The sequence below is a fragment of the Amborella trichopoda genome, chromosome 11, assembly GCF_054954075.1.
Source record: "Amborella trichopoda isolate Santa Cruz 75 chromosome 11, AtrichopodaSantaCruz75HAP2 v2.0, whole genome shotgun sequence".
Classification (NCBI taxonomy): Eukaryota; Viridiplantae; Streptophyta; class Magnoliopsida; order Amborellales; family Amborellaceae; genus Amborella; species Amborella trichopoda.
In genome coordinates, this window is record NC_142346.1 from 42844558 (window position 1) to 42868421 (window position 23864).

Sequence of the window (23864 nt, forward strand, 5' to 3'; positions counted from 1 at the left end):
TTCTGACAAAAACATCAAGCCTTATTATCATCGTAGCAAACATAGAAAGGACTGTAATAGATATGCTATGCTCCTGTGGGAGCATTACTATTAATTTATTCCCTCGGGCAAATGACTTATTTGGGAGATTTTTTTATTCCATCTCAATTTTGTTATCTACCTAATAATCCATAGACAATCATTATCAAAATGAAAATTTTGAATTTTGAGCTTTTTAACACTCAGATCTCACCCTCCACGACATTATTTCCAAGTACATGGGGAGTGGGGTTGATTTTAAAAAAAAAAGTACTAAGAGTGAAATTTGGATTTTCTTTTCCTTTTTTAAGGCTAACCTATGGTTGGAAGAAATTATATCTCCAAAATCTTGGTGTGTCCTAACGGGACTTCTAGATTGGATTTCACCCCGAGGAGTAAATAGACATTATACTCCCAAAGGACAACGAAATCTTTTTGCATATTAGAAAATGGTACTATATTCGTGAATATGGGACCACTATCTTTTCTTTTCTTTTTTCTTTTTCCTTCCAAATAGGCTGGAAAGTATTTCTCAATATTTCATAAATAAATGGGGGACTAGATGGGCGTTACTTATAGCAGGTAAAGGCTAACCAATGCTCCTTCAGATTCATGAATGGGCAGAGGAAAATGGAGCTATTTGTTAATAAATTTAATTTGTGAGTAAATGTAATGTGTGAACTGAGCCTTATAACAAAACCACCCACACCTTGAATGAAAAGAAATTTGAGTTAAAGGCAAAAAATGTCCCCCTTACATGAAAAAGAAATTGTAGAGCTGAGAAGCCGCTTTAGGGAATATGATGGGAAGTAAAATGATTTACTAGCTGACCAGCCCACAGCATAGGTCGAATGGCTAAAGATCAAATGAAAAAAAAAAAGGCCGAGATCTGCATGTTAATAAAATTAAATTAAAATTTTGAGAGTGGAGATTGATGGACCTCAATTTTCACATATGTAAGTCTCATCTAAATGCCAAAAAAAAAACAAGAACTGGCACAAAAATATGGGAATAGACTGAGCGCGCTGTTGTCAGCCATCCATTTCATCTCTTATTCAATTTCAGCCATCTTCCTGTAATGAATGATCCAATGGCAACTATAGAGTAACTGAAAATAAATAGCATTTTAAGACCAAAAGTAATGTGATGGCTTCTATTAAAAGCATAAACAAATGACTCGGTCCTCAACTGCAAGCCAAAGAACAAAAGAACCATATAATAATCCTCATGATCATGGCAAGAATATGGTCGTATGGGTCATCACCACCTATCAAGGGTGGGATGTTGGAGTAGGAGTCAATGACTTGCCCATTCTCCCTACAAGGGAGGGCACTAACACTGTCGTACCCTTCACATAATCACCATAGAATGTTACCATGATCCTTCCCAAGAACTAAACATTAACAAGGAGTTTGAAATTCTAGTTTGAAATTCCTTAGATTTCTTTCAACCCTTTTCCTTCCAAATGGATATTAACCAAAACTAACAGGACTAGAAACAAATTTAACAAACTCAAATCATATTTAACATGATCCAGGGAATTAAGCTCAGCCAGTGGTGGGCCATTAACCACGAAGCATCCTCCATCGAAAACACCAAATTGGTGAATGTACAAGGTTGAACTTAAGGCAGATCTCAATTTCCAAATGGCCACAGGCAGTTTACATATAGAATGCTCACTAATAATCTGGACTCTTAAGAGTACGAAATGGCAGGGAAAACTAGAGACAATTGAGGCCACAAGAGAATCATCAATATATACAATCTGAGCAAAGGTTCATAGATTTGAGGCATTAAGTGAGAGAGTGAGCAAAGGTTCATTGATTCTACGCATATGTATATGTAAGAGAGAGAGAGAGCTCATAAATGGAAAAACAGCTCAAGAACAGTAAAAGCCTATAAGGAATACCTTTTGGTTGATAATATACAATTCTCTCAAAAAACGAGAGTGAGATACAGCACTTCCATCCCAAGTAGACGCTCTCCACTTCGGAGCTGTGTATATATTCCTAATTGCAGCAACACTAGAAGTAGAGAGCAACGCATCCACCGTCATCACTCCTCTGAGATCCCTTACATTCCCTCCAAAATGATGTTCATGGGAGATTCTCACACAAGTGGACTGACAAAGCTGGCACTTCAAATTAACCACCATTTCGAAAGCCACAGAGAGATTTAAAAAAGGAAAAAAAAAACAAAAAGACAATGGGTCCAAGTGGATGCTGATCTACCTCGCTTGTTTCCTCTCAATATTGGTATGGAAAGAGCCAAAAACCAAGGATCACAGAGCACACAGTTCCTCGAGGTAACACCGATCTTCCTCCAAAGTCCTTTTGACGTATACAATTCGCAAAAGATTAAACTCTTATAGCCCGTTATGAAGATGATTTCCAGTCAAATGGGAGATTATTGAAGCTATTCACTGTTCCAAGACCATTTAACAGCCTGTTACCCATATCCTGTTGATGGGCTATCCCAGAATCCTGTGGAATGGAAGACACATTGACCCTCCCGTTCAATCCCATAGAGCTGTTCGCCATAGCCGACCTCATACCATTCATAGGGTTCATAGGCATCGGATTTACACCCCCCATGTTACCAAATCCAACTCCATTCGATAAACCTCCATTACCTACCAAACAGTTTGGACCCTTAAGAGCTGGATTCCCCATCTGTGTAATACCATTTACACTTTTCATCTCATTCCCCGATGACCCAACTCCTGAATTCATGTTACCACCTCCATTCACTTGAGAAGACATCATCATTTCTTGAATTATTTGCTGCATAGAGTTCTGAGGGTCATTCGGATCGGCTTCATTATTAGACTGTGTGGGTAGAGGGGCACTATTAGCAGGGGAGTTTGCAGAGTTGGGTAAACCTTGGTTAGAAGAAGATGGAGCTTGGTTTGGGTAAGGAGAAGATGGGTTCGGCTGAGGTTGCTGCATATTGGGGGAACTGACCGATGGGTTTGAAAAAGGACTACTGGGGTTGTTTTGCCTCGAGTTCATGGAGTTTTGGTGGAGAAGGCTAGCAATGGTGCTAGTGGGGGCTGAGGCTGAAGAAGTAGCAATCGAGTTATTTACACTGCTTGCTCCATTACTAGCAGCAAGATGTGCAGGTGTGGCCTGAACAGTGCTCCGGTCATTATTTGCATTCTGAGCGCCAACCTGTTCTTCTGGCTGCTGTTGCTGCCCTTGGGTAGAGAGCCCTGTTGAATTGCCAGTTCTCCTTGGAAAGTTGATCAAACTTGCTGGAGATATAGAGAGAGTTTATGACATTTAAAACATAATACTATTTTTTACTCATATTGGATGCAAAGAGTTCTAGGAAGAATTTATCAAAGCATTAAAACCACAAAATACACTGAAGGATTTAGCACAATAATGTCATAGCTCTGTTTTTCTTCTCTTGAAAAAATTGCATTGATGTCATCTCATTGACACGTGATGCAATGGTTTCTAGAAAGATTTAAGCCATCAGAGACGTGAAACTACCCCATCAAGAAAAGATAAATCCACATAAGTACTAAAGAATTGAAGTACAAGAAAAGTAGATCTTCGAACAGCTCATTTTATTCTAGAAAGATGTTCTACAAAGCAGAAGATGAATAGGTATTCTTGTTCTTTGAACATTAAAACTTTATTTTCAGAAGGCATGAAATGATACCTAACCATAGAAATGGCAAGAATTGAAAATGAATAGAATAGAGAGTAAAATAGCGGATCCATCTTAGACCAATTAAATATGGCGTAATTCATAATATGTAGCATTGCTCAAATTGATCAACAAAACATGTTGCTTGTATATAAATAACTGCACGTGTATATATCTCTCATGGATATATGCATGGATGCGTGCAATCTCATATGAATGGAAGTGCACAGCCTGTAGGCATGCACAAGCTCAAGGAATGGCTTTGGCATAGAAAGATAACCCAGCCAATCACATGCTTTTACAAAATGTAGGGTTTAATAGTCCATATTCAAGTATGCCGTTTCAAATAGGAATTGGGCTTGGAGTTGAATGGTTAGCAATGAACGTCAAGCAACACTACATCTCAAGTTCAATTCCTACCACTGAACTACCCCCAAAAAAATTCCCTTTCAAAGCACATCCGTACTCTAAAAATTGTATTGGCTAGAGGTTATCAAGAGCCCATATCCCACACACATGCTCACATGCATGCACGAAATGCAACAATCCCGCGCATGTACTAGCGTCGACAAATGCACAATGGGAACACGCAAGCGCGCTTGCACACACACATATATACGCCACCGAATTAAGGTTTATTTTTTATCAATTTACATCGATCTTATTAGATACTTCATTTTCGATTCATTATCTAAAAATGACACTTGTTTATTATTGTCTGGAAGAAAACACCCTTAGATTTAAAAAATCGTATTCCAAAAAGAGACCCATAACATTTCAGTCATTTTGAAACGTAGGTAGGAATACTTGTATGTTTATTATCCAATAGTATATCAGGGATAAGCACAATAGAACATGGTTGGAAGTTGTAAGAAAAGATATGGGAACTTATGGCCTCACTGAGGGTATGGCCCTTGATAGTGCAGAATGACGGACCAGGATTTGTATAGCCGACCCCAAATAGTTTGGGAAAAGGCTATGATGATGATATAAAGGGAGATCAGGCATCCTAGCGAGGCGCACAAACTCCAAATTAATATCCCAAGAGTTCATTGAGCCTCACAGAAAGAACTCCGGCCACATATCTCAGGCCAAAGCTCATGCGACATTAAACAGTCCAAGATTCCAAGTTGGGACAAGGATTGATAGTTTTAAACAGAATAAACTTGAAAATGAGAGGCATAAAAACATAGTAGTACTGTAGAAAAAGAAAAAACATAATCCTTAAGAGTTACATTACAAGGTAAGTTATGAAAATTCTCCTTCAATTGATATTCAATGTGGTTTTAGAAATGGTAAAATGGTAGGCGCTGCAACGACAGCCCTGGTGATTTGAAATTGCACAACGAATGTCCTACAGTTTCAATGTGTCAAAACTGTAATTTAATTTTCTAAAAACACAAAAAGACCAATTGAACAAGTGCCAGATAATGAATCTTTATAGATATAGTACTTGTAACTGAGAGAACTCATGATGAAGTTAAAGGTGGCAAACTCAATATGTCAAGTTGATTGCTTCATTCCAAGTAAATGCTGTTGGCTTTACTGTACATAAATCCATAAAAGGACTGATAACAACTTTGAGATCTCTTTTTTGAAAGTAAATTACTGCCTAATTCTGCAATACCTACATAATTCTCTGATATCATGTTATCTTGCTTTATCTCAAGACTATAATTTTATTTTAATTAATACAAATGCACAAAAATCCATCATATAGAAGTGAATGGCATGTAAAATTTGAAGAGTAAGAATATATTGCTAAATTGCCTTCCTCAAAAGCCTAAGATTTAAATTTAAGACAAATATCACCAATTACAAATAAAATAAAAACACATGGACAAAATGCACATGGAATGATGCAAGTCAGACTAACTAATTCCAAAGATTTATAGAGAAATAAAGACCATATAACACTGCAGAATCCATCGCAAGTACCAATCGCTCATAGGATAAAGTCAGTGAAAAATATGGCAATTAGAGCATAATTCACTGATTAAAGAAATTTTCTTTTGGTAGAATACAGACAGAACAAAATGCAAGAATAGTGTCAAACAAAAAAAAGAAAAGAACATACCCATGGGTCCGGTCCTTGTTTCTTGGCTATAGTCAATCAAATCTTTCATACTGTTAACCACTTCTGATATCTGCCGGTCAAACCAAAGTCCTCAAAAAAGTCACATCATCAATCCAGCAAAATTACGATAATATGCCAACGTAAGGAAAATAAAAAACCCAAAGGTAATTGAGTTCATCACTTAGGGTGCATTTGTATAAAATGCCAGGCAAGGATGCATTTGTAAAAACACAGTTGACAAGGAGTGCAAAAATTGTTCGCTAGGAATGCATGCTCGTCAAATGGAGCTTTCACAGATGGGGTTGATAGCATGGTTGCTATTCAAGAGCACCAGCTGTAATTCCATTTTAGCTATCCTTACAAGGCCTAAGAATTTGAACATAACCATATTATTATTCATGGCCTGAAAGGCACAATTTCATTCATACTAAGGGTTCATAGTAAAAGACCTGAAGGCAACGGACATATCTTTTCGTATATCCTAAATCATTCACCAAAGGAACCTCCAAGGATTTCGCTAATTGCTTTGCAGTTGCAGCAAACCTGAAGCACGGCAACAGTTGTATCAATTTTGGGCCTTTAAAAAAGTAATCATCGAATATTTTCAGTAGAAAGAACAGAACTGTATAATATCATGCTTCATGCCAGTTTCAATAAATCAATTAATCCAAATTAGTCCTTGCAACATTTAGACCCAGCAAAAATCCTGAAGAGAGGATCATTGCAATCCTTTGAGATAAATAAGCAAGAACGGAACTCTAACTTAAAGACTCCGTTTGCAAAATTTAGATCCACCATAATCATAGACAACATGATCACTTGAAAATGTACAGGAACAATAGGAAGCTCTCATTAATGTCAAAAAAAAAAAAAAAAAACCAAGGTCAACAAGGATGAGAGAAGACTCACGAATTACAATAATTTTGCAATTCCTGAGGAGCTTGATTCGATGGTGCATTTTGAGATGCAGTTTGATACTTCTGAGCTACTGTGCCAAGTTGGCCAACCTGCATCAGCAACCTGGTTGCTTAGTAGCTACACATTATAAGCATAATCATGCTCCCATGTATCAGACACTTCCCAATACCAAATTTCACTTCAAGTAGCAACAATGGAGATCGAATCCTAATATGAATGCTTTACAAAATTAAACTGACCCAAATTTAACTAAATATAAATTGAGAAGTAAGGTGCTAGGAATTTCCAAACAAAAGGACCCTATTCAACTTAACAGACCTATGAATCCAAAATATACGCACATACAATAGAATCACAAGGCCAATCAAATTTCCATGTTGTGGGAACCTAAGGATCAAAGTTACTGCAACATATAAATTACGAGAAATATCATTATTCTTACAAAGTTTCATAATTATTCTTACATAATCTTCTCATACAGCAAGCATGCAAACTCAAGATGGTTCACATTAATGGGACAGTATAACAGCAAGCAACTCTTTCCGGTCGAATCACTCCAAAAAAACAAACAAATAAATAAAAGAAAATTGCACCTTTCTTGTCAGAGGACGATTTTAGAAAGATATACTCTTATGGGGTAATCAAGTACTTTATATGCATTTTATTTATTAACAGAGGAAAAATGGTAGAGGTCCAGCATCCATTCTAATCATACTTTCAGTACTGATAACTAGACAAAATAACCTAGTTGCTCTTTTTCTTTTAACATGATTTCACTGAAGGAAGAAAAAAACAGAAAACATCAACTTGTATCCAATGTACAGATAGACAAAAGACATGTAAATATGAAACAAGCTAAAAGAATATGATTCTACCCCAGGTAAAGACGAGCAATAGAGACAATTCAATGCAGTGGGACTATCTTGACCATTTGCTCCAGGTGCATCCCTTGATATACCACATTGTAGGCCTCTCTTGAGAGCAACAAATGGTTTTTTTTTTTTAACCAAAAGGTTGATATAGTGACTTTTTATATCAAGTTGGGGATTGTTGTCGTAATAGCTATACTCAGCCTAAGTTTAGTTAATTTGTTCATTTATAGGGAAAGTGAAGTCTAATTAAACCAAGTTATTGAAATCCATCATTAAACGTTTTAGAAAGAGTAGAAGTCCTCATCAAGATGGAAAGTCTTGTTTGTGTCTTTACTATTTAAGGAAGGAGAGAGAGATAGATGTGTTCCCCAATAGTGTAAACCATCCGGGTCATGGGAAAGAAAAGCCCCAAGAGAGGCAGAACTCCTACAAGTGGTTTCCATGAAATTTTGGGTGGTTTCCCAATTAGAGAGAGAGACTCACAGCTCTCATAACTCTTTCCAGAAGCAGTTTAACAGTGGGAAAGAAGACGAAGATGAGCAGATGTAGGTTGAGAGAGCGGTTTAAAAGGAACATAAGCGCATGTTGCCAGTGTTTAGAAACAGGAAACTCTTGTAGCCCAAATCTGTAAGCTCTCATGCGATACTTGATTTACATTACTATAGAAGTAGCCACTTCGGAGTGAAACACATAACTCTAGGTTTCTAGTGGTTTGTGCTTTTGCTATATTTGTTACCCTCATATTATGGGTGTATTCATTTAAACTGTATTTAGATTGATTACATAAATATCTGGCTACATCCTAATAATTAGGATTTCCAATTTTGCATTAAGTGGGTCATTAAAGCCAAGAGTATGAGACTCCATATTGGAAGGATGCATGCCTTGCCTCAGTAGGGACTTTCCTTTCCCAAGATCCAGATGGGGTTTCCCACTTATGGCACATGTTTATCTTTCTCCCTCATTTGTTAAATGGTAAAACACTCAAGGAACAACAAACCAACCTCACAATCTAACTACAAGAACATAATCTTTCTTTTTTTTTCTTCAATTTCTTAGTCATAGTACCTCTTGAGATCCACACATCTACTTAAGGACACTCCATAATGAGGAAACTTATGCTCTTTAAAAACTCCAACCCAAGAAACTCAGGTTAGCTGGACTCCTCACTTTCCTTAAAGGTCAAATTAGCTAAGCTCTTTATTTTATGAAGTTGATATGTATTAAATAATAGTGCACATTTCCATATGCACAATCACGTAATAGTGCATAATTCAATACGCACGACGCTCTGTGTGCAAGATTCACAAAAAATTAGACCTTACGAAATGGCCAAAAAAGGAAAACCTCAAGGTTCTAATGATTTTCCAAAGTATGAATAGATTTGTTATTGTTCATGTTTCCTAAGAACAAAGATTTTAAAAAATGGTTCGGTGACCCAAATTGCATATCCGGATTTACGATCTGGTTCGATAGATCAGCAATTCAGTCTAGTTTGTCAAATTCACTTCTCTGCGGCTGAAAAGGCCAAAGCCTTCGAAGACTGAAGCGAAGCATGGTGTTGCCGCTTCGATTAGCTTCGATCAACTTCGGACTGATTCAGCCGAAGCTTCGGCCGAAGCTTCAACCTCTTTAGCCGAAGCAAAGAAATATTTATATAAAAGTATTTTTTTTCTTTATTTTGACATTTTTATTTTTAATTTTTTCATTCTTTTTATATGTTTTATATATAAATATCTAATTTATTTATATTAAACTTTTTTAAAAAAAGTCTGAATTCTTCCCCCGAATCGATTGAAGTACCTAATTGCTTCATTTTTCTCACCAAACTGAAGAAGACTCTGAAGCGAATCTGACAACTTTGATCCGGTCTACCGAACCGGTTCTTAAAAAATAAATAAATAAATAAATAATGAAGGTGGAGCCGGTTCCTTAAGAACTAGCCAAAACCGACCATCTCATGGTGGAAACCAAACTGATTCCCAATATTCGACGATTCCCGATCCAGATCGGCCGATTCCGAATCGGATCGGCAGTTTTTTAAGCTTTGTGAAGAATGATTGAAGATAAGGCTTTCATTAAGGACACCTTGTTTGGCCAGGTTGTCTGTGATGCTATTGGCCTCACATGTGGTGGAGGAAGATGTTGATCAGGTCACCGCATAGGAAAATTTCCTCAAAGACTAGTTCCAGACTGCATGGGCACGTGTAGCTTCTATTTTCCCAGTTGAACATCTTTTTTGGAGTCATCCTCAGCATAAAAACAAGGTTCAAACACCAATTCAGGTCAAATAATTGGAGCCCTTGGAGTCGCACAAAGGCCTCGATCATGGTCAATATTGAAAGTCCAACAAGCCCCAAGAAAGGTAAAATTGTGGCATCCCAAGAAAGATCAAATTAGATAATCTTAGGAGCAGATTCTGGATATCGCCTAATCAGCAAAGACTTCCTTATCTACCAAATCTAAATATGTTTGAACACATACCGCTCCTTATCCTGAATTGCCAGACTACTTGCTCCTTGACTTTACACTAATCCGTCCATTTTACCTGATTATATCAGTTGCTTAGCCTACTGCTTGCAATATCTTAATAAGGTTAACCAAGGAAGCCAAGATGGGGTCAAAAAATAACATAGGACACTTAACAAGGTGAATCAGTTAAGCTTTAAATATGCAGCTCAGTGTTTCAGTTATTAACTCTCCTAAATGCCGATTTTTGTGCGATCTCATCAAAAGCAATTTTTTCCCAAAAGCTCTTCTTAGGTCTCCAATACACAGTGCAAGCCCTAAAAAGATGAATGGAAGGCCCTCCTTTGACCACCCCAAGTCAAGCTTTTTCACCAGGATGTGACTAGCAGTAAAAATTTATTTTTTGCTCAAACACCTAAAAACATCTTAACACGACCTAGTTCAATAGGCAGTTAGGCACCCCTCTTAAAATATCACAACAGCAGCAAACAGCAGGTGTGCCTTGCTGCAATATTTATTCAATAACCGTCCCAAGGAAAACGATTCTATCCATCATAAGAGGGGACCCTTTTGGAGAATTAGTGTTTCAAAACAAGGTGAGTTCAGGACTCGCCCCAGTCAACTTGCCATGGGACTCTGGCAAGTCCCATGTAAAGAACATGAGACTCACCCAAGTCTCACACTTCTGGGTCCTTTACATGATTTTTGTAATAAAACTGCCACGTACAGTGTTTTACTATCGCTCGGCTGCAAAACTTGGCCCTTCACCTGGCCAAGTAACTTGGGCGAGTCCAAGTCAACTTTTGCAAGAGTTTGGCACCTAGCCACTCAAAGAGCCATGGGAAAGAAAAGTAAAATTTGAGGAAAAAAATGGAAAAATTAAAAACTTACATAATAAAAAATTACATGTATTATGAAAATTGATGTTTTACAACCAGGAAAAATCACAAAAATCTGAAAAATGGATAAATAGAAAAAATAAAAATAAAAATGTATAAAGGATATAAGACACTAATTATAATATCGATAAGTTATTTAGTAAAAATAAATCAATAGTATGAATTTAAATTGAAAAAAATTGACACTTGCCTAAATTTTCGAGGCTGATCCGTCAATCTTCATGTTTCGTGGAAATCGAAGCCTCCAGTCCTTCAAAAGCTTCCCTAGACAACCCCAATCGAAACCCTAAACCAGTTAAGTTTTTTCGAGTTGGATCGACGAGATCCGAGCTCTTAGAATATTTGGACGAATAGTTAATCCGAAAATCAAAATATCAAAAATCCGATCTTCTTGAGTTTTTTTGTAGTAAATAAGTCAATTATTGGATGCAGAATCCAAACATAGGGTTAAAGATCAAATTTCATTAAAGGTCGACTATAAGAAATTACAAGGTTTTGGAATCAAACAAAACCTAGGTAAAAAGCCTAGATCTCTAGAATCCATCAAATTTCATTTTTTTCCCCTCAAATCTAATCTATCATTGTCGTCGTCATCATCGTCGTCGTCGTTGTCGTCAGAGCCTTTTTCCAATTAATTGGGGTCGACTATATGAATCTTGGTATGTCATTCTGCTCTATTAAGGGCCAAACCCTTATATCTTTTCTCACTACTTCCAACCATATCCTTTCTGGCCTACCTTTTTTCCTTTTTGAGCCTTTCACTTGAACTAACTCGTACCTCCTAACAAGTGTACTAGGTCTGCACCGCATGTGGCCAGCCCACTTAAGTCTACTTTCTGTCATTTTATCGCCTATTGGTGCCACACCTAAATTCTCCCGAATGTATTCATTTCGAATTCTATCCCTTCTTGTCTAGCCACTAATCCATCTCAACATACCTATCTCAGCTACACCTATTCTATGGGTATGTTGTTTCTTGACCGCCCAACATTCCGTCTCATAAAGCAAAGATGGTCTCACAGTTGTCGTATAGAACTCGCTCTTTAGCTTCATTGGTATGCAGCGATCACATAAAACTCTGGTTGCACATCTCCACTTCACCCACCCAGCTCTAATTCTATATGCGACACCTTCTTCAATCTCTCCATTTTCAAAGATTATCAACTCAAGATATCAAAAGTGTATTCTTTTTGGTATTTCTTGGTCATCGATATTACTACTTACCTTGTTTCTACTCCTATTATTATTAAACTTGTATTATATATACTGTCTTAGTCCGGCTAATTTTAAAACCTTTAGATTCTAGAGCATCCCTCCAAAGTTCTAACTTTATGTTCACGTCCCTCAAATCTGATCTATCTACTAGATATATCACGCAAAAATTAGTCTATGAATTTTTTAGCTCAAAATAGTAAAAAATGACAAAAAACGGGGGAGGGAAGTTTCTATCCCCTTTTAAACTTCTATAGTTTAGCGAGTACGGTAAAATTAGGGAGAGTCAGCCCGAATCTACAAATACCTAGGCTAGTCTTATATAGTAGTTGCCTGAGTAACTCGAACAAGTTTTGTTAGACTCACCCAAGTTTCAAAGATTGGCCAAATCTAAACGAGAGTTGACTAAGTCTACCCACATAACTTGGGTTAGGACGTAGCGAGTTCCGGCGAAGCCTAGGTTTCAAAAAACTAATCCATGCATGTGACCTACATGTTCATTAAAAAATGTGGGATAGATCTTCTTGCCTCGTGCTGCAAAAGAAATCTTACAAATTATTGTTAAGCATCACCAATAAGGATATCAAGAAAAGCACATCTCATTGGCATAATAGATTTTGTTCAAAAACCTACCTACAACGTTGAAGATTCTAGAAAGGAACAATCGACATCGTCATCAAGGTTCAAAAACGGATTCAGGCACCTAGGCAATTTGGGTGCCTGCCCGCCAAGGCGGTGGGAGCCCTCAACAATATAAACCCCCACCCCTGTCCCCCACCTCAAAAATAAAAAATAGGGGAGTTCTTAGGGCTGGTTTATAGTTATAAGGAGTTTTTAGGGCAATTTTAAAGCCCCAAACTCCTCGGGATCATGAAATAGACAAAAAAAAAATCAATAAAAGAATACGATATATGCTCAATTTCATCGTCCAAGTAATAAAAAATCAATAAATCACCAAAAAAATCAATCTATTAACTACAAACATGTAAATATATCGTAAAAGAAAAAAAAAATAAAAGAAAAAACACATGATTCATAACATAATGTGTTGTAGCAAAATAAAACCATGTGTTGTAGCAAAATAAAACCAAAACCCTCTTTCAAATATGATAATACTTAAAAAATATCAAAATCAAATCGGTGTCGGTGCAAACCTCGTCTATTGGGTCACCAAAAAGTTCTCAAAATCAACTATTAGAAGCTCCAAATCCACCCACGAACTATTGTCTTTGTTTTGGGAAGAAATGGGAAAAATATAAAATTTATTGATTTTTTGAAAATAACAAAATAGTGGGTTTTGAAGGTTTTTTCTCACCCTAAAGGCCACAGATTGTATATTGGGGGTTTAGAATACCCCCTTCCCCCCTTTTTAGGGGGGGAAAATTATGTATTTTACCCTCACTCGAGGGTTTTTTTCTGCCGCCCGAAAATTGTCACAGGGCGGCGCCTAGGCGGGCGCCTAGAAGCAAAACGCCTTATTCACCCGCCCAAATTGCGCCTAGGTGTTTTGAAAATTTCCTCCTGGGCAGTCGGGCGGCCGAATTTTCAAACTATGATCGTCATATGCCATTCAGACTCTTAATTCAAATTTAAAAGCTAATATGTGCTCATTTGCAACTCGAGGTTCTTCAGTAACTGTGCCCCTTAAAGTAAACCTCTGTGGATGAACAATTAATGGCAAAGCACCTTGTATTCTTCTTGATTTACCCCTACGAGTTATTCTATAGAGACTCCTCAACAGGCTCAAGGGTCTAGTATTTGTTACACCTTGTCTCATAGGAATAAGGTTGATAAAAGTGGAATTTCACCAAGCAATAATTCTTTCCTATTGACATTCTAAAATTCTTGGAAGAAGGCATTCTAGAAAAAGTCTGGTCCCAAATCCTCGTCTCTTCCTAAAATAAGATTTCTTTTTATTTTATGAGCTAACCTCATATACAACCTCCTGCGGTCCACACCACATAGTAGTAGTGTATGAAAATTCACTTGTCAAACTCAGGCACCCGCTCAAGTCCATTTGGATCAGGCAGGTACCGAGTTTTGATCTCGAAAAATATCATTCATAGGAACATGGGTGTCTTTGAAATACCCCATTGAGTCGCAAGTAGTGTTCGCAAAACCGGGCGATCTAATCGCTAACCACCCGGTTCCGGTTTTGGGCAGTTTTGGTTATCAACAGGTACTTTAAAAAATAAAAAATAAAAAAATGTATATAAATTCCCAAAAACAAGGAATTTGATTTGTAATGCATTTTTTTAATATTCTTTACATTATGGTAAAGATTAAACTTTGTTTTGGTTACTACTACTCATTTTATATTTTCCCATCTTTTTCAGAAAATTTTAAAAATACCCTTAGGCACAAATTGATTCATTAAGGTCCATTTTTTTCATTAATTTTCTAACTTCATTTGAATGTGTTTTGTTTTATTCATTCTTTATATGCTTTTCATATTTTAGTAGATTTTTTTTGCATCTTTTTTATTTTTTCAACACTTTTTTTTACCGCCCGGTTAGAGCGGTTGAATCGGTCGGTTAAATCGCTTCCTGGCCCGTGTCCGGTTAACCATTCTGATTCGATTTTGCGAACACTGGTCGCAAGTCAAATCCGAGTGTTAACCAAGTCCTATGAAAAATATCCAAGTTTCACACGATAATAATCAGCATGATAATTGGGGACTCAACAAGTTGAATCAACTCGAGACCCTGCTGAATCAGAATTTTCTAATCATTGCAATTCGCATGATGACCACCACCACCACCACATAGTGAAGGGTCACCCGTCCCATGCACTCTAGGTGGAAAACAAAAAAGTGCATGTGTTTATCTGCATGTCCATACGCACAGAAGGCGTCCAAGCACCCAGGTGGTCCAGGAAGGACAACAACTGTTAACTAATCAAGGTGAACTGCCTGAGCCCAGACAAGATAGAATCCCACCCATAGTTAATGGCATCTCCCAACTTAGGGGGCACTTGCACTCTGGAATCTCGTTACAAGAAAGGCATCTTCAAGGGATCTCAATTTTAAATTTTGGGATCTCGATCCCTAGTGTTAGATATTTGATCCTCAACTTAAAGACCAGGATAACAGCCAAACTCATGACACTCTCTATTTATAGCCAGAACATATATGCTCGTTAGGAGCGACCAAGAAGTTGGGATAAAGATCCCAAAAGGTTGGGAGCTCCCTAACATAGGCATTGTATGGACAGCACTCCCTACCATACGAATCCCCTAGGCTTTTACAATCCTCCACTCCTGATCCCCAAATCACTCCCTATCTATGATGGCACCACCCTGCCTCTAGGTGGCCCATCCTTTGATAATACTGATATCACACAACATGGGTCTCTCTCTCTCTCTTCTACAAAATTTTGAAGTCCATAAGTACCACACTCATCTCATCCCTATCTAATCCAATGATCAGTAATTATGCCTTTTGGTCATCTCAGACCATATCTAAGAGTCATTGTAGTTTAATTTTTCAATCTATCAAAATATATAAAAATAAAACAAAATAATATGGCATTTGGAGCCCAAACTACTTCAGTCCGAAGTAATATGTTATCCCCCCTTTTGCCATGAACCAAGAAAGAACACTAACAAACTCATTCCTCAGACACCCAAACCATTTGACAGAAGCATGTAAACACCATTATATCGTCCCCATACAACTGATTTACAAATAAGTATCATGGCTAGAGGACCTAATTCAAAGAAATCCAATCAAAATATCAGGCATGCTCCAAGCTTCTAAGGTCTCATTAGTGGAACACAAGTTAAACCACTCCATGCTAGGTGAACTTGAGGCAATTGATACTCATGTTGATTTAGAGCAAGCTTTTCTAGCAATTTCAGTCATGCAAACCAAAATTTGATCCAAAGATTGTAACATATATCAAAGGACATTATTGATGCAGCAGAGTAATGATGAAAGGCAAACATGTTTTCTTGTGTACCCTAAAAATCAAAATGCAGAAAGCATATTCTATTGAGCAGAGTTTTATTTCTTTTTGAATGATGGTGAATACAATTTTATTTCAATATATCTTTTTCCCATAAATTTCAAAGGTCTCATATTCAACTATACCAGAGATTATATAAATTTTGACCAATCTGAAGCCTTGAGACAAGTACCTGCATACGGCTTTTTGACACTGAATAGTCTTAGAAATATATTCCATGATTATTGCTATAACACATAACAAATAATGTATTTAAATTTGGACAAGCAATAAAGCTAAAAGGGGGCTAGTCCAATGGAACCAGCCACTTTCTAGTTTAGACCTGATTCTTTTTCTTTTTTAGAAATACAATAGCTCTCTTGGTAAATATGGACAGAATATAATGTTATTTAATAATTATCCAATTTTATTGTCACCATAGATGAAGTCAAGTTATAAAAAGAAAATAGGTAGATCGTTACAATTTATATGGGTGTGCACGCGCATGATGTATGCATGCACACATGCACGAGTGTATGTGCAATTGCGCATGTAATTTTTTATAATTGGCAGAGCTCAGATTGCAATCCACAATTCTAAGTAGAGGAAATGCATATCACAATGCTAGAGGATCGAAACCTAGTGCATGTGTTGTGTGCTTCGAGGAGTACACTCTAACCAAATGTTTGTACTGAGATGCCCTAATCCTTATTTAAAAAAAAAAAAGGAAAGAAAGAAAAAACCTCTCCGGAAAATCACAATGGGTTAGCAGTGGCAAGGGAAAAACCCAAAATTAACTGTGGTGATGAAGCTAATGCACCGAGGTGACACGCAATCAATGCTCCATCAGTACTAACATCAGCAAAAAAAATGTAATTCAATTTCAACCCAACTGACACACCAACTTCCCTCCATTTAATTTTTATTCACACCTGGTGAATTACATAAAATAAGCCAACCAAAAGCTAATTTGCACTAGAGAGCTGGCATGTAGCAAGATGTCTGACTATTTTAAACGCATCACCCTCACAATAGTTAACCATTCCAAACATATATATATATATATATATATATATATATATATACATGCACACAAGCACACACAGAGACACATATATGCACATAGTCGAGTCCACATGAACACAACTCATATGCCAGCCGTCAAGAATGAGTCAATTCTGCTGCGCAACTGGTTGGTCTAGATGGCCAAGATTGAGAAGATCCCTCTTCCCAGTCTAAATGTCTCTCTGAACAGGAGAAAGGCCGCAGCAATCCAATTTTAATAATATTCCCAACAAAAAAATCATGCCTAAGACGGAAGCAACATTCATAACAATTCACAAATACAACAACTCAAAAGCTAGGACTAAAAGAAGACCTGAGGTATCAACAATCTTCGGGGAATAAGTTCCTCGTGACTCCTCGCACAAAACTCCCATGAACAGATCTGGATAAAACATTGAGTAACTACATGACTTCAAGAATCATGATGTTTAAATAATTAGGAAAAATGTTTTTTGGGTTTCTAACCTTTAAATCTGTAGAAAAAACAATTCGAAGTTGGCCATCACGCACGACTCGTAGTTTCTCAAATACACTTTCTTGTATTGCTTTTGCATATTCTAAGACTATATGGCCTGACGCTGAGCAATATTCACGCGGCATGTCCACATAAAGAAGCTCTTCCAAGGTACCACTGTCATATTTAATTTTGCACAGCCTTGGTAGGACCTCAACCGTAGTTTCTACAAGAAGACAATGAATTAACGCTAAAGGTTAATGACCAAGATTAGTAAATTCCAAGATCTTTAATTGATAATTCAAAACATCTAAAATTTGCCACCATACTTGTGTCAGTTAAAATGCAAATCAAACCAGCACAGAAAAGTACATTCTGCAAAGTTTAAAGTCAAAATTTCAAAGGTTTTACTTACCAAAACCACGGCCAGGCTTGGTACCACATATTTCACAATGCCAAACATCCTACAAAAGTATAATCACATGTCCAATTGAGTTATATGTAAACTCAGAGTTATAAATTTACTTAGATTGGTAATTTGAAAGGTACAGTAACAAGCTATTTTGTTTCATGATTATGTTAACCACCAAAGAAAACAACTTTCACATAAGAAAGTTACATTCTCACCATCACAAGTACCAAACAACTAGTCATCTACAGTTATCACCAAGAAAAATGATACAACTATAAAGTGATGTAAGTGTTTAGCTACAAGCCTATAACACTAGAGCCATAAACCTGAGGGAAAACACCAGTTGTTTGCCGGCCACTTCCATACAAAGAAACACACCACCGCTTCTTTGCATGCGGAGCAAAATATTCATTGACAAATTTCCGCCAAAATTCAATGCTGTTATCCTGAAGAATGTGGGAAGAAAAAGCAAAGCTGCTAGAATTAGGTCCAATTAAAACAACAAAAAGTAAAGAATTGGACCCCAAAATAACTCAACATTTATGCATGTGCACATATATGGGAAACACATCACATGTGAACATATATGCATCAATAAATATATATCCATATGCAAAAACATGCATACATATACATACTTGAGGTTGGAGTCTAGTTTGGTCACCCATGTTTTCTAAAAACTCCACCCAATATATGGGAAAATAGCAGGTGGCTAAATACGAAGTGGGGTGGATAATCTAACCGCTTTCGAAAGCCAACTTTTAGGTGGCAGCAAACATTGGGTAGAAGATAACCAAACTTGGTTGGCCACACCATCCCCATCAATGTTTTCATCATTATACAAACAACATCACATGAATGTTGACACAAAAAATTAAGAAAGTCTTCTAACCTGTCTATGTTGTTGGTAATACATGTATTGCATCAAACGCCTAGCACAAGTCCCCGACTCATATACAGCAGCTTTCCCACTTGACCCAACAGGTAGAGCTTGGTTATGAAACTGCTGTTGCTGTTGCTGAAGCCTCGATCTTTGTTGGGGAAGGGCCTGCAATAGCTGTTGTTGTTGCTGCTGCTGCAATAGCCTTTGTTGCTGCAAATGAGCAGCCTGTAACTGCATTTGCTGAGATGATGGCCTAGCCATCTGTAACATCTGTTGTTGCTGATACAAAGTTTGGTCACTGTGTTGCTGTTCGAGCTTTATTGGGGCTAAGCTTCTTAGGTTCTGGAACTGTTGAGGCTCTAATTTCACAGGACCCAAGCTCCGCAAAGCTTGCAATGGCTGTTGTTGCCCGGCTTGGTCATTACCCATTTGAGGTTCAAGCTTTACTGGCCCCAAATTCCTCAAAGCCTGTAATTGCTGCCCCGTTTGGTCCCCTGATAGGCCTCTAAGGGACTGCCCAAGACTATTGGGCACATGAAATTGTTGCAGGGCTCTAGCCCCAAGCATTTGTTGGGATTGAATTTGAAGAGAGTTAGATGGGTCCTGACCTTGTGTTTGGTTCTGGTTAAGCTGAAAGTTTTGGACCTCGAGCTGTTGAGCTTGTTGCTGGTCTGGAACCAAGGTACCAGAGCCCATGATAGGTCCATTCGCATTGAGATTAGATGAACCCGAGATTGAAACATTCGAAGATGAGAGAGAAACTGGTGACGCGGCAAAACCCATATTACCCCCAGTTCCCGATAAAGGATCGGTGTCCGCAACCATGTTCACTCCGCCCCTTTGAAGGTTCCCTGAACCTGAAATTCCAGAGTTCGTACCACCAGATTGAGAGCCATTGATGAAGCCCTGGTTAACAGCAGCCATGGCTGAACTACCCCCACCACTTCCTAGGAGTGAAGAAACATTAGCCATATTGCCAAGCAAACTTGCACTGTTATACTGAGAACGAGGCGAAACAAGAGAGGGAAATGCAGATTGAGATGGAACTCCACCATTTTGAGGACCCAAAAGACCTGAATTCGTTCGCAAGAGAGTTGAAGGGGGAACTGTAGGTGCCCCATTACCAATGGGTGTTGGAGGGCCTGAAGGCACCATCTTTTCTCTTAACCCAAAAGAACGTGATGATTAGCTAAAAATATTAACCCTAGTTTCTATCTTCTGATAATCAATCAGAAACCCCACCTTTTCGAGGCCTAATTACTGAAGATACTAGTGGAGCCGTCTACTGTTCGATGATTGCACGAACCAAGCCTAGCTCTTCGTTCTACTCTCTGATAATGGAAATCAAAGAAACCGAGTTTTTATGTTATCCTATGATTAGTGAACCTATCAGGAGTTCTTGTACAAATAAAGCTCTGATAATTGAACCCAAACTAGTTTACAAGATACCCAAGCAGCAAAATTACAGCTCGTAATTCCCATTCAAATATGGGTTCCAACCAGCAATAAGTCGAGGATCACAGATCTAAGCACCAAAGAAAACATGGGTTTCATTTCAATACCAGAATTGAACAGAGAAAGCAGTTTAAAAGCCAAGATCCAATGCACTCTAAACCTTGATCATAAGACATGGATTCGAGCACCGAACAAGTTCCAAATTAGAATTCTTTATGCGTTCTTGCAGGGTTGTCAATAGAGGCAAGCCCTTTGGAGAAGAAGCAAACCACGAAGGAGTGTCCAAAATCAATGCAGAGAGAAGCGCATGTAAAAGTACCTCTAGAAAGCACGGTTCTAAGAAGAACATCCTAGAGAGAGAAAATGGGTTTCTCTCAAACTCCTGATTAATCGCAGTCGCGGGGCCTGCCTAGCCAAGAAACCATGAAAAACCCTGCAACACATGGAGTACACGGCGAGTCCAATCAAAAAAAGATCGCTACTGGAACTACCAGTATATTAAAGAGAGAAAATCCATAGCGGACTGCATCAAGCTCCAAAACCCACTTGCCCAATTCCATTAACGGCTCCTTAAAAGCAAAGACAAGACACCAAGATAACCAAAAAAGGAGAAAATAACCATGAAAACAGACAGAGAGAGATATGGAGAGTTAGAGAGAGAAAGAGAGAGCTCACCTAGTGAGAGAAACTTGGTGCTAAGAAAGATCCCTGCTTTTCCTACTGCTCTCTCTGTACTCTTTTCTCCATGTTTCTCTCTCTATTTTCTATTTTTATACAAATCTTTATCTCGATTTTTCATTCTCTCTCCTCTTTCTCTCTCTTCTTTCTTCTTCTCTCCCAAAGCGCCATAGCGGACGTCAAAATTCTATTCGATGCGGTTCATAGGTTTATTATTCGCCCTTTTTCCCACTTTATTTGTAATTATTTTTGTTAACTTTTCTCTCTCTTATCTCTTCTCTCTTTCTCTCTCTAAAAAGAAAACAAGTCAATATTCATCTTCGCAAAGCCCAATTGCCGAGTCATCTCCCCGACATGTCACACGGCGTCAAAACTAAAAATCAGCGTTTGACGCCCCCAATCCCCTTTTCATTTCATAGCACGTATATTATGATCCCTCAGGATCATAATTTACTTGTACTCCCTCAGCCATAAGACCTATTTGGGAGGAGATTTTTTTTTAATATGAAATTTTTAGAAATACTTAAGAATTAGTAGATGACTATCCTCGAAATAAGTAAATAAAATCAAAACTTGAGTTTAGTAACACTGAAGATCTCATATCAGCATCTGAAAATTAGATGGCCTCTGTTCGTTCTCGAAATTTCTTTTTTTCAAATGCAGAGGGTAAAATTATAAATTTTTTATTGGAATTAATCTACGAATTAAAAAGGTTACATCATCTAAATTTAGGGTCTAGGTGGTGTTTTATCTGAAGGAGTAAACGAACAATATACTCCTGCAGGAGTACATATCTTTTGGCGTATTATCATTCTCTATTTAATTCTTTATTCTTTGAAGTAATATTTAAATAATTAATTAAATTTTTAAATATTTGAATTGCATATTTTAGTAATTCCACCCAGAAATATAAGTGAAAATTATAGGAGAGCGCTTTCTATTATTACCACCCACATTTGGGTGGGCCTAGAGAATACCTGGTGCCGACCCCCATTTATTTATGAGTATTTTTGTTTTTGGAAGGTTTTAATAAGGCATTGTTTTTTGGATGGCACGTGCGAGTTGGTGAAAGCGATTTTCCTCGAAATTCTTACTCTTTGGTTTTTGCACGTGCCGTTGCATTTTGCTGTGGAATGGACGGCCTGGAGGGAATGGCATGTGCCAAAAGAAGATCGTGGCCGTCTATGAGATTCATTGAGAAATAGTTTCCCTTCAAGATATCGTTGTGATAATGGCGCACGAAGTAAAGTTGGCCTTGGACCTCAAATTTTGCTTGTTAAATGACCAGGGTTGCCCTCCATAAACTTGATCATTTCTTTTGGGTAGTGGAGTCCATGTGAGCAGTAAAATCTCTTTATCTATGGCTATACTGGGTGTAAATGGGTGGGGTCTGGTTTGAGTGGACCTGACCCAACTAGGTTTTAGTTCGAACCAGACTTGATCTAGGTATAAGTCGTTGGACCCAAATATGACCCATTAAGTCTGGATGGGTGCGGTTTGTACAAAGCTGAGTTGGAATCAAACCTAATCTAGGTATAAGTCGTTGGACCCAAATACGAGCCATTAAATCTGGATGGGTGCGGTTTGTATAGAGCTGAGGCTCTAAACAATCAATGTAGATCCCACCTTCAAATAGTGTCAAGAAATGTGGTTTCAATGTTAGAAATTTTTATGATAGCCTTAAAATATATTTTCATCTCTAATTATAAAATTTGAAGCTTCAAAAATAATATAGATCGAGCATATCTATGAAAACTTGAAAATCTTGAAAATTGACGGTCAAAAAATGCATTACAAGATACATTATTTCAAAAACTTGAATTCCATTTTTCTTCTCATGTACATGCATCTCAATGTCGAGATGATCAATTTGAGGATATTTGGATATCTCAACGACCGCTTCTAGTGAACTTTTTGAGGTGTGCATAAATTTGATTGTTTAGAGCGTTGGCTCTATATAAACGTTTTTCAATCTTGATATAGATAAAAATGATGTCTATTTATATTTTCATAATATAAACATTTGTTGGGGTTATTTATATATTACTTGCATGATACTAGTCCAAAGCATATATTACATATATAATATCTGGTCCGACCAGCCTAGGTTGGCCTCATCCCTACCCCACTCGAGAAGGCCCATGATGGCCCCATTCTCGAACCCTACCTGGATAGGATCCAGATCCACCTGAACCCAACCCGCCATATCCTATATGTAGGGCACCAGACCCGATTAGGGTCGACCCTACTCAATTGCCACCTCTAGCTATATCATATGGTATTATATGCTATAAATCAATCTACTTTAGGGCCAGTTTGGATGTACCCAAAATTGGAATATTTTTAAATCACAAGAAAAAAAGATTGAGATAGCAATAAGAACCGTTTGGATAACCCCATTGGATTTTATTCCCCATCAAAATAAATTATCACGTCCGACTCAAATTTTTTTCACTTCCCTCATCGTGCTTTTTCCCAACATTCCCGCTCTCAATCGTACTTTCCCAAAACCTTCTCGCTCTCAGTCGCACCTATAAAAGCCTCTCTCCCACTCTCAAGCAGGCTCAAAAAATTTTCAGAGGCAGATGTTTTACAACCTCAAAACATTAGCAGAGGAAGTATGTAAAAGACGTCTCAAAGGAAGGTTTGTAAAGGAGGTCTCTCTTTTGTCCATCCAAGGTACTCTCTACTCTCTCTCATAATAATATTGAACTTTTCAATCCTTCATCTTGTTTCATAGATGCTAACTCAGACAGAAATAATTCCCTTTGAAAATCCAAATTAGGGTTTTTAAATCCAAAAGGGAATAAATTGAGTATAACATATTTCCTTCAAAATAATTCCCTATGAA

The 23864-nt window shown here is 37.6% G+C and overlaps 1 protein-coding gene across 1 annotated transcript; it reads right to left on the bottom strand.

Moving 5' to 3' along the window:
- Positions 1–1749: 1749 nt before the first annotated feature.
- On the bottom strand, positions 1750–21080 carry SEU (SEUSS transcriptional co-regulator). Its single transcript, XM_020676038.2, has 10 exons — positions 21011–21080; positions 18890–20768; positions 18324–18443; positions 18001–18049; positions 17597–17811; positions 17445–17513; positions 6662–6759; positions 6202–6295; positions 5753–5822; positions 1750–3271 (listed from the first exon to the last, which is right to left on the bottom strand). Exons 2-10 carry the CDS (start codon positions 20033–20035, stop codon positions 2394–2396), a joined length of 2739 nt encoding a protein of 912 aa, XP_020531697.1. The 5' UTR covers positions 20036–20768; positions 21011–21080; the 3' UTR covers positions 1750–2393.
- Positions 21081–23864: the final 2784 nt, after the last annotated feature.